The sequence below is a fragment of the Phodopus roborovskii genome, unplaced genomic scaffold (genome assembly GCF_943737965.1).
Source record: "Phodopus roborovskii unplaced genomic scaffold, PHOROB, whole genome shotgun sequence".
Classification (NCBI taxonomy): domain Eukaryota; kingdom Metazoa; phylum Chordata; class Mammalia; order Rodentia; family Cricetidae; genus Phodopus; species Phodopus roborovskii.
In genome coordinates this window covers 12,866,112-12,878,267 of record NW_026126480.1, presented here as the reverse complement: position 1 = coordinate 12,878,267, position 12,156 = coordinate 12,866,112, and the positions used below count along the sequence as shown (strand labels likewise).

Below are 12,156 nucleotides of genomic sequence, written 5' to 3'. Positions count from 1 at the left end.
TCTTTCCTGAAATCTTTCTGAAAATTGATTACTTCTTTTATCTAGAGATTTCTAAGAAATATCTTAGTAGGCGTAATAGATATCTAAAACTGAATTTTTAACCATAGCAAGTTTTACTATTTTTCAGATGAATTTTTTTAATCCCAAAACTTACTTGTAGAAGCTGTGAATGTATCCCAGTGATACAGCACATGCATAATGTATAAAATGCCTTGGGGTTTGATGACTAGTACAACTTAAAATCCTAAAGGCTGAAAAGATGGCTCAGAGGTTAAGAGCACTGGCTGCTCTTCCAGAGGTCCTGAGTTCAATTCCCAATAATCATCTATAATAATATCTGGTGTCCTCTTCTGACATGCAGGGATGCCTACAGACAGAACACTGTATACCAAAAAAAAAAAAAAAAAAAGGAAATACTCCCACCTCCTCAAGACCACAGTAAGGAAAAAAAAAAAAAAAAAAAAAAAAGAAAGAAAGACATAAAAAGAGAAACAAGAAGCTAGAGAGATAGCTTAGTGGTTAAGTATATTTCCTGATCTTCTAGAAGACCTGAGTTCAGTCTCCAGCATCCATATCAGATAGTTTACAACTGCCTGCAACTCTAGCGCAAGGAAATTCAACAAGGAAATTCAACATCCTTTTCTGGTCTCCATATGTATCTACATACACATGGCATATACAAAGACACCCACACACATACACAAAAAGCCAAAACAATTATTTTAACAAAGAAATTCAGAATTAAAACAGCTCTTTCCAGTCAGAAAAGCAATCCTGGTATATTCAAAATGAATGAAAACAGATTTATATGCCTTAGAAAGCCTAAAAGGACAGTTGTATTGAAAAATGCTCATAAAAAGTATCTAAAGTAAACATGAGAGGGAAAAACTCTTTAAAATCTTTGAGCCATAAATAGTTCAGCTATCCAAAACACGCATAATTTTTATCCTAACAATATATGGTAACGTTTTTCATGAAACATGATGTTAGAATACTATGGGGAAAATAGCCAACTAATGATTTACAGCTTTAATTCTAATATGATAACTACATTGTAAGAATAAGAATTGGAGCTGTTCTATTTGAATATACAAATTATCTTTTAGCCTTTACAAAAATATTTGTATTCTAAGTGGCAGGCCAGGTGTGTTGGTGCATACTTTCTTTTTAATGACATATATTTCATTTGTATTGGTGTTTTGTCTGCATGTATGTCTTCATGTATGTGTGAGGATGGCAGATCCCCTGGAACTAAAGTTACAGACAACTGTGAGCTGCCATGTGGGCACTGGGAATAAACTCAGATCCTTTGACTAAGCCATCTTTCCAGCTAAGTGGTGCATACCTTTAATCCCACTACTAGAAGACAGAGACAGAAGAATATGTATTCTACCCACTGGTCCACACAGTGAGTTAAAGAACAGCCAGGACTACAACAGAGACACCATGTCCCATAAAAATTTTTTAAAAAAAGAAAAGGAAAGAAAGAAGTGGCACTTTCTCTAATAAAATACTTTGTACTTTTTGCTCATTTTTACAATATCCTCTCTCTCTTTTTTTCTCTCTCTCTCTTTTGAAAAAGTATTTCCCTTTGTATCCCAGGCTGGCCCTGAATTTGTGTTCCTCTTACCTCAGCCTCCAAAGAGCTGGGATTACTGGGAGTCCAGATATGTGCCACCACATCCACTTTACTAGTCAGTAAATAACATTCATTTTCACAATCTTAGTGCAATGTCTAATCTATTCAATTCAGAGTTCCCCTGATTATGAATATAGGTAGCTTTAATAAAACATGACAAAGAGTTCTCACTGAACTGCACACTTAGACAAAATTATACTTGCCATGTTTTAACAAACAAATTACCTGGAGTGTCTGGTTATCCCAGATATTAACCATTAACCATAGTGTCAACTTAAACGTCTGGGTAAAATTGTTATAGACAATAAATAACTTACAACTTGGTGAAAAGATGTAAGAATTTTCAGTTGAGTGATTACAAACTGACTGACAGACTTAATCCTAAGGCCCTATTTTTCAGGAAAAGTTTGCACTGTGTTAGTTACAGTTCTAACTTCCAGCTGAGTCAAAATTCTGCAGCCTGAAAGCAGGAAATCCAAAAGGAAATTCCATCATCAGATCCTGGGGCTTGGCAACTCAAAGGTTCTCAGTGGCAGACACAGCAGTTCTCCAACTCTTTACTATAATCTTACCTCATATCTTCAAGTAAATCACATTCTGCCTGATGTTTGGCTTGAAGTTTTGTCATCTGCTCACCTTGAATGTTTTTCAGTTCTTGTGTGACCTTCACCTAAAACATAGCATGTATTTATGAAGGCTTTTATGACGACTTGAATGAGAAAAATTCCTTAAAAGAAAACAGTATTTGTTAGACTGTATACTTCTAGTTTTCCTCTCCCTAAAGACTAAAAAATTCATTATTTGCCACCTAGTTTTATTACTTATGTTTAGTGAAAAAAAAATAGCCAATAATTCTAAAACAGGGGCTGACATTCAAAAATTACAGTTTAAAGAGTGCAAACTGTCAATTCTGTCTTCTCTTTCTTTAACCACCAGGAGCAGTGAGCACAGATGAAAGAAAGCATACAGTGACTAATACCTATCTACTGAAATTTACACAATCATGAAATAATATGCATGAATAAATTACATAAAATATTCCATAATGGCTGCAAGAAAGAACACCGGCTCAGAATGATGCCCTCCACTCTAAGAACTCATCAAATCACAATCTCTTCCTCACAAAGGAGAAGACAAAAGTGACCTTCCAGAATATGCAGGGCTTTTAAACTAACCCAGTAAGCCAGGCCAGGTGGCAGCTCCACTTCAAACAGCAAGAACCGCCAAAGCCAGCTGGCCGGAGACTCCCTGGCCAGGCCGGACCCGGGGGAGGGGGGGTGTTGCAAATGGTTTGCGAGTATGGTGGAATCCTGGTCACCCTGGCAAAGCAAAGTGGAGAGGTGGGGTACACGTGCTGGGGGAAAGGGGTGGGGGAATGAGTTAAGTGGAGAGATCCAGATTAAGAAAGGGAAAGGAAACAGACGTTGAGTTACTCATGTAGCAAATGTTTGCCCACGAGCGAAAGATGCAACTGTCTCTACCCACTGCTCAGAGTAGATATCTAGTATCCATCTGAAAGATTTACAAAGACAAGGACACAGCCTTTGCCACCGGGAAAGGTGGAGAAGGGCGGCGCAGCGGGAGAAACTGCTGGCAAGCCACAGAGCACCCGTCATTGCCACCCAAGCCATGCAAACCCCAGTCTTAGTGCTGAAGCCACGCATCGCCAGGTTCTGGCTTTCATACTGGAAGCTCCACCGTTTCCCTGGCCCCTTTAGCCGGAGGCGGGGCTGGGCGGAGGGTGGGGGGGAGCAGGACCCGTCAATCCTTAATTTGCTTTCCCTTGGGGTGGGAGGGCGGTGACCGTACCAACTTCTTTTCCGCAGCCCCGTGGGAAAAACAGGCCAAATTTTGGGGCTAGACTTGAAACAACACCCTCCCCCTTTCCGTAAATGTGCCAATGGGTGGGGTGTCGACAAGCAACTGGAGGACTCGAACCTAGCTCAGACTAAACAATCCCACATGCACAGGACTCTGCAAATCTGCAGGGTCTCCCCCGCCTCCCCTCCGTGCAGCCCCGAGAATACACTTTGCACTGGGCAACACTGCCATGCAAACAGACACGCATATGCATGCACGGGAAAGAAAAAAAAAAAAAAAAACTCTAGCGAATGTCGGGGTGGAGGGGTGGTAATCCCTAGTGCAGTGGACAAGCACTGGCCGCCCTCCGTCAGAAAGACACCTCACACACTCGACCCCCTGCCTGGAGCAGGCGGCAACTCAGTGACAAGCCAAGAGGCGAGAGCGGTCACGGCCCCTTGCGGGAAGGGGGAGGGGGCCCAGCGGTCGCCCCAGCCGCGTTCTTTGTACGCACCACCACCCCCCAAATCTCCAAAGCCCCCAGCCAGCGGCGCCCTTACCTTCCTCGGCGGCGGCTGCATGATGCTGAAGGGACATCAATCCTCCGCCCACCCCCGACGGCGGCGTTTAAAGGACTGTGAGGGTGAGGAGGGCTGGAGAAAAGGGGGCGGCCCAGCGAGCCAGGGCGCGCGCGCGCGCGCGTGTGTGAAAGGAGAGCCTGAGGAGGAGAACTCGCCCCGGAGACAGCGAGGCAGGAGGACGGCAGCGGCACCCGGGTCGCAGCAGAGTGTGGAGAGAAGGAGGAGGAGCGCCGGGAAGGCCTGGGGCCCGGGCGGCCCGGGGGGTGTGTGAGGGAAGGAGGCGGGGACGGCCAGGGGGCGGGGGCCGCGAGCGGGGGCGCTGGGGGGCTCGCGACTCGCGGGGCTGCTGAGGAGGAGCGGCCGCCGTCGTCCGCGCTCGCCGCCTGCCGCGGCTCGGCTGCAGCTGGCTGACGCCACGGCCCCCCACCCGCTCGGGCAACCAGGCCCTCGCGCGGCCCGACGCCCCCGCCCGGCCGGGAAGGAGGAAGGCGGGGCTACTCTCCCCGCTAGGGCTCCGCCAACCACTCAGGCCGCGGGAATTTCCGGCCCCGGCGCGCGCCACAGCGCCCCGCTCCGGCGGCTGAGGGAAGCGCTTCTGGCCACCGCCTGCTTCAGGGGGAGCGAGGCGGCGCCACGGGGCTCCGGATCTCGGTGTGAGAAGTGGGGGGCCACTTAATGGATTGATCCGCGGAAGGGAAGGATGGAAAAGGGAACGGGGCTCATTAGATTCCCCCGGCTCTCTCTGAGAGTGGAACGTTCCAGACACTTCCCATTCTCCCTCCCCCCACACCATGAAGGCAGCTGGGGGCTTCCCGCGCGCCTTCCCGCCAGCCCGCTGGGGCGCGCACCTCCTCCCGGGAGCGCGCACGTGGGCGGGAGAGAGAGTTCTGCGCCGACGCACGCGCACAGGCCACCCCCCCCCCCCCGCCTCCAGCCGGCGTGTGCGACTCCACCGTTTGTGTGGGAATTTCTCAGGAGTAGAGGGGCACGCTCACAGTGGGATTATTTGTTGGGAGGAGTGGGTAGCGAGTAGAATTCCACATGTTGCTTTCTCTCGGTCCCTTAGGTACCCTCCCTCCTAGTCAGCTAAATGTGCATTGAGAAATTGAGCATGAATAAATCCTTTTACAACTGGCCGCAGGTGCCAGGCCTATGCCATTGGAGGGGGACAGGTGGAAATAGCCTAAAATTGCCAAGCAAAGGATTGAATGGCTCTCTATTACAGAGCATTTAGCCAAAGAACGTGGAGTCGACTGGAAAAGGCCGAAAAACTCTTTTGAGCCCGGCACTTCCTATCACAGGAAGGCTAGTGTCGGCAGAAAGTGGAGATGGTCCCAACATCCCGTGAAATGACTAGACTCCTGAGTCAGGCGGCTTCTGTGGGTTATAAAGAAACAAGCAAGGGCTGAGGTTAGGGAGGTGGGCTTTGCTCAGTGTTAGAGCCGTAGAGGTTCTGAGTTCATGACCAGCACGGCAGAGAAAAGAAAAGAAAGGAATAAATAGGTGAAGAATAAGAGTCTTGGGGAGACAGCAGGGCCGTGGAAGAAACTTCTGAAGGAAGCCCTTGTCTAAGTGAGGGCTTATAGGTCAACCCACTTTGTCCTGGTTGGATGAATTCAGCCTCACCTAACAATGACAAAGCTCATTTTCAGCAAGGTCCCCTTCAGGCACCTTCCTGCTCTACCCAGACCACCAAGGTCTGGGCATCAGGCTCCCTTGGGTCGCTTAGGATAGCAGAAAAAAAAAACCTTCCTCATTCTCAGCACTTGCTTTAAGCTGGATTTCTCCCAACACTTAATATAGAACTTGCAGTCCGGATAGCTGTTCTAAGAAACACAGTTAAAGGAAAAAAAAAAAAAAAAAAAAAAAAAGGAAGGTCCCTGAGGCCTGACTAGACCAGGAGAACTTGCCAGATAACCTACTGGCTCAGTGGCAGCGCTTGGACCCAGGTGTTTTACCTTTAGTTAACCCACAGTCTTGTGTGTGGAAGTAACAGAATCAGAGTGCTAGAGCTGTATGTGTAACCTCTTCTGGGTTTTTTGTTTTTTTTTTTTTTGGTTTTTTTTTTGTGGGGGGGGAGTGTTTTTTGTGTGTGTTTTTGTTCATTTGTTTTTTGTTTTGTTTTTTAAGCCATTTGCCACCTGAGCCCTCAATCAAATCAGGCCTGAGGCAAGGGACAGTGCATGGGAACCCGAAGTCCTCAACACCACAGTGGGGCAACTACTAAAGGTAGGGAGATGGGCCCGTTCTCAGCCTCACCGTTGAACCTTGTTGAACTCCTCCAGCTTTTGTTTCCTCACCTACAAAATGGGGGTATAAACTATCCTTACAGACCTGTACTAATTAGAATGAGTCCTACTGCAGACCTGGCACATGGTCCATGTTAAATAAGTCAATATGAATTGATAAAATGTTTACTGCTGCCCTACTTTATGTGAAGCCCACACCAAACACGAGGATGTGGAAGTGAGCAAGGCATAATCACCCACATGAAGTTCCAGACTAAAGGGAGGAATGTAGTGTGCTGCACACAGCAGGTGCCTAACCAAAATGTGCTACATTCTAGTGTGAGGTGCAGCTGCTCTGGCTCAGAGATTACCCTCCCTCACTTCAGGGAAGTGAATACTGAAGATACAAAGTTGCCGGATATTGGAAGATTTGGGATCCAGCCTACACCACCAATTTACTGTGCATTCAATGGATATTGGAGTTATCTACAACATAAAGTAAATGATACTATGAATGGTATCAAACATCTCATTAATGCAATCTCAGCACTTGGGAGGGTGAAGCAGAAAGATCATGAGTTTGAAGCAGCCCAATTTATCTACAGAGACCCTGTCTCAAATAAATAACTGTAACAGAAAGAAAAAGAAAGTGGGCTGGAGAGTAGGCTCAGCAGTTAAGAGCTCTTGCTGTTCTTGTAGAGGACCAGGGTTCAATTCCCTCCACACTACATGGTGGCTCACAACCATCTGTGACTGTTCCAAAGGGATCTGATCTTTCTGACCTCTGCAGGTACCAGGCACACATACATGCAAGCAAAACACTCATACACATAAAATAATAATTTTGTTTGTTTTTGTTTTTTGAGACATTGTTTTTCTGTAGCTTTGGAGCCTGTCCTGGAACTCACTCTGTAGACCAGGCTGGCCTTGAACTCACAGAGATCCACCCGCCTCTACCTCTTGAGTGCTGGGATCAAAGGCATGCACCACCATCACCCAGCCAATAAACCTTCTTTTAAAAAATTTAATTTGCAACATGCCATTTTAAAATCCTAAAGGTTTTTTGGTTTTGGTTTGTTTTTTGTTGGTTTTTTTGTTTGTTTGTTTTTGAGAAGAGGTTTTTCTGTATAATAGCCCTAGCTGTCCTGGAACTAGTTTTACTGACCTGGCTGGCTTCGAACTCACAGAGATCTGCCTATCTCTGCCTCTGTCACCAAAGTGCTTGGATTAATGGTGTGTGCCACCAGGCCTGGCCAAATTTTAAACTTTATTATGTTTTTTCAAACTACTGTTTACAACAAAATAATGTTTACAATATACCTATGGCATGTTGTTTTCTTCACTTCTGTAAAGACCCAAAGACCCAAAGGAAATTAGTAGCCCTGAAGTGATGGATTTGGAACCAGAACCCAAATTCTTCTGTTAGGCATTGTCCTCTATGAAGAATATTTAAAGTAATTGGGAGAGTTCTCCCAGTGTGATGAGTTAGTCTTTATTATCAACTTGACTGGATTTGGAATCACCTAGGAAACATACCTCTAGGCATGTCTGTTAAGGTTGTTTCCAGAGAGGAAAGATCCACCTTAACTGTGAGCAGCATACACACAGACTGGGGTCCCAGGTGAATGAAAAGCTAGGAAGGAAGCAGCAGGCTGAGTGCCAGCTTTAATATGTGTTTCCTAACTACAGGTACAATGTAACCAACTGCCTCCTGTTCCCACTGACATGGCTTCCCTAATATTCTGTATCCCCATAAGCCAAAATAACCTGTTCTTTGCTTAAGTCTCTGCTGCCAGGTATTATGTCACAAAACAAAAAAGGTAACAAAGGAATAAAACAGGAATGGAGCACAAAATACAGGATGGAGCAAGGGATTTCTGTGATCATTGGAAGCCAGACATATATACACCTCTTCCAACAAGTATGGGGAGTTGAAGAGTTTTGCTTCTGTAATATAAGCACAGTGCTATTAGTAAGATCTTTTGAGATTATTGAAAGGAAATCTGCAGAGCACCATGCTCTGTGCCTGGGAGACAACTAACACAGATCTCTGCAGATCTCAGAAAGATTTTCCAAGCAGATCAATCCCTGGAGGGAGAAAGGAAGGGGTAGTTTCTATCCCTAGGGCTGTACATGCAGGGACTGGATCCTTTCCATCAAAGGGACCATATATGGAACTCTTACTCTGGAAAGAAATTAACAGCTAGCATTTATTGTGCCTCCATGCTTCAGACATTGAAATGGGCATGGTTTTTACTTTGTCTCCACTCTCACAACTTCCCCCTCATAGTACATAAGACCCCATTTTCACAGACTGATTCAAATATGAAATGAACTACCCAGGGTCACAGAGCCAATAAATGAGAGTCAGTCGTAGTCTCTGGCTCCCTCTGACTCTAAAGCTATAGTACGCACCTGCTAGAGGTGTTTGAAAGTCAGCCAAGATTAAAAGCTAGCCTGATGTAGGTATAAGTGGGAACTGGAAGACCAGTTCCATGGATATTCTACATAATTCCTGGAAGTAAAGTATATGGAAGCCCTTTTGTGACTACAATAGATGCCTCTCTCATCCACCTGCACATGCTGCACTGAGGGACACACACACACACACACACACACACACACACACACACACACACACACACACACACACCCCTACCTGTCTACTTCTTTTCTTCTCTGTCATTATCCTCCCACCTACCTGACACTGTCTGCTCAGGAATTCATGTCAGCACATCCAGATGCTGTTCATTCTTCACCTGGGCCTCACCAAGCCCAACCAAGGATGCTGCTGAAGATGATTGGGCCTGAAGATCCTAACCTCCCTCATTCACCTCATTACTACCCTGGTCATCTTTCCTTACTTCCACTGCCCTTCTTTGTTCTTCCTTGAGTGGACTCCCTCAGCACAACCCTCCGGTCAGCCTGGGGAGTATACCTATCTCCTTAAGACAGCATCCCAGTCCAACCACCAGCACAGGGCAAGGGCTTTCCTACAGCATACAGTGAGGTGGTAGCAGAACCAAGCCTTAGATTCCATCAGCTATTCCTCAAGCAGGTCTTTATTCTGGTCTTAGTCACAAGTAGATCTCTGGGGTGAGCCCAAGGCTATCTCCCAAGATGTTCCCAATCTCCATGCATGACCAAAGGTCTCAACAGTGATTGGGACATGCAAGACCAGGAAAGTCCAAAGCCCAGTCCTATCAGATGGTAGCAGAGATCTAAACCCAGAGGCAAGTCCTTAAGGTGTGGGCAGTGGAAGAAGAAATTACCTGGCCATTTGAGGCTCCTGCCTATGAGTAGTACAATTCAGGGGATAAGGACAGGAGTGTCAATACCAGGGCTACAGCTGGAGCTGGCAGATACATGATTTTAACATCAGAAGACATGAAACTAAAGTTCTAACTTTATCTTTGCCAGGTACTTGTTTCCGGGCATGTCACTTCAACCTTGGTTTCCATTTCTGGAGAATGATAATAACAGATTTCTTTTTCCTGTCTCCCTCTTTAGGGGGACTGCTGTGCTGGCTAAATGAAATGTCAGGTGTATGAAATATAAAGGGCTGAGTGGGCATGCAAGCCAAGGACTGCCAATCTGGGATGAAGCAGAGAAAGCTGAGTGACTGTCTATGTGAGGTACCAGTGGGAGCTTCTGCCAGGAGCTACGCTGTGATTACAGCTCTGAAAACCAGGTATCAAGGAGTAGAACAGTCGGGTGCATGGAAGCATGGTAGTTCCAGGATCAAGCAAAACCCTTGAGTGAGACTCCATGCTCCCTCCTCTACCTCACTCTGAGTTCTTGACAGTCTTAAAGCCATTTTCTGTCAAAGGGGGAGAATGGATGTTAGCAGAATTGTGGTGGAATTAAATGGGACCATTTATGCAAAGTGGTTCCAGTTGTGCTGGCCCAGGTTGTTCGAGTGCTATGGTTAAAAAAGAAAAGGAAGAGGAGGAGGCCAGGATGACAAGAAAGCTTGGTGGGTAAAGGTGCCTATTGCCAAGCCTAACAACAGGTTTGATCTTCAGGATTGAAATGGTAGAAGGAGAGAACTCAACTCCTACAAGTTGTTTTCTGACCTCCACATGCATGCTATGTACACAAAGTAAAACATGTCAAAAAAAAAAAAAATTAAGGACATTTTGGTGGTGTATGCCTTTAATCCCAGTACTCAGGGGTAGAGGCAGGCAGATCTACAGAGAAAGTTCCAGAACAGGCTACCAAGCTACATAAAGAAACTCTTGTCTCAAAAAACAAAACAAAAGAAGAAATATTTTTTAATCATAAAAATAATCCCTCCAGCTAGAGAGATTGCTCATGGTTAAGAGCACTGACTATTCTTACAAAGGACCCTGGTTCAGTTCCCAGCACCACATGGCAACTCTAGTTCCAGGAGATCCAGCACCCTCTTCTGGTCTCTTTAGGCACTGGGCAAAAGTGGTGCCCAGATATACATATAAACAAAACAGACACATAAATTTAAAATAGAAATAAGTGTAGAAATAAGTGCAGATAGAACTCTGTGAGTTCAAGACTACCCTGGTTTACATAGTGAATTCCAGGACAGCCAGGATTACAGAGAGACCATGTCTCAAAATAAATTTTTAAATTAAGTGTTTTTGTGTTTGTTTTTATTCCTATGGGGGAAGGTTGAGCCCGGTCAGGGTCTCTCTTACTGTGGGCACCTGGGAAGTCCCTGCTTCTCCCTCAACCAGTTTCCTTATCTGTAACACTAGGGCTCCACTAAGCTTTTCCAAGGTCTAGCCTTGGAAAGAAAGAGTTTTACTAGTATATGGCCCTTCCATGGAGAGGGTGCCCCTCAGGAAGAGAAGAGTCACGTAGGGCCCAAAGGAGAAAGATGTAATTGTGGGATAGGGACAGCAAGCTGAGGAAGTGGCAGCATTGTCAACTACATGACCTGCCTTGTGAAGGAAGTAGGCCCTGTTCAGCTTAGGAAGCCTGCCTATTTTCCCACAGCCTGCCCAGTTAATGCCTAAACAAAACAAGCTTTCCTGCTCCCTGCTGCCTGCTGGAGGGCGGGGAGCCAAAATGAGAGTCCTGGAGGCTGGCAGACACCCTGGCATCCTGCCTGTGCTCCCTGGGCACCCGCCCTTCCCCTGTCTGCAGCACCACCCTCAGCTAGAGCAGCCCCTCCATGTCCATGCTCCCCTCCCACTTCCAGCCTTTCTAAGTAGATAGCCCCAATTTCTACAACTGCCTGACTTCCTAGACCAGCGTGGACCACTAAGTAAAGTTTTATTCTCACTGGGCTGTTTGAGGCGGAGCATCTGGCATCAGAATGCCTGGAGTGGCTGTCAGTCACCTTGGGAGGGAATTCCCTGGCTCAGGAAACCTCTTCCAGAGGGAGAGAGCAGGTGGCAGTCTCCCCACAAGACAGATGCTGCCCACAGTGTAAGCAGAGCCAATCCTGGGGTGAGGATCATCAAATCTGACCACACACACTCACACACACACACACACACACCTTACATCTGATGCATGACTACACTGGTCATAGTAATATTAGCAATGCCTTATAATAGCTACCATGTTGCAGACACTATTCCAAACACTTCACCCAGATACCTAATTTAATTCTCACAACATCTCTGAGGTAGGTACTGTCATTAGCCCCATTTTATAGATGAAATATTGATAAGTAATTTGCCTAAGGGCCCAGTCCCTAAGTGGCACACTGGATGTGTCCCCAGTTAAAAAGGCCAGTCTGTGCTATGCTGATCTGCCACTGGATGATAGTGTTCCCTTAAAGTATCATATCTGTACTTGGAACCTGGCAAGATGTATCTAGTACTCATAATCCAAGCACTTTGCCATTTTTGTTGAAGATGAGAACCATGATGGAATAATTTTTTGCCCTTTTAAACAAGATCTCCTGTATTCCAGGGTAGCC

The 12,156-nt window shown here is 46.1% G+C and overlaps 1 protein-coding gene across 2 annotated transcripts in view; it reads right to left on the bottom strand.

Moving 5' to 3' along the window:
- Positions 1 to 4,414, bottom strand: part of Fchsd2 (FCH and double SH3 domains 2) — a 182,029-nt gene extending 177,615 nt beyond the window's left edge. The window contains exons 1-2 of one of the 2 annotated variants that reach the window (XM_051192377.1): positions 4,000 to 4,414; positions 2,212 to 2,309 (exon numbers count right to left, since the gene is read on the bottom strand). In XM_051192377.1, coding sequence (XP_051048334.1) covers positions 2,212 to 2,309; positions 4,000 to 4,020 — 119 coding nt within the window. In that variant the 5' untranslated portion in view covers positions 4,021 to 4,414. The remainder of the gene's footprint in view (positions 1 to 2,211; positions 2,310 to 3,999) is intronic. The other variant, XM_051192378.1, reaches the window with a different exon arrangement.
- Between the last annotated feature and the right edge of the window lie 7,742 nt (positions 4,415 to 12,156).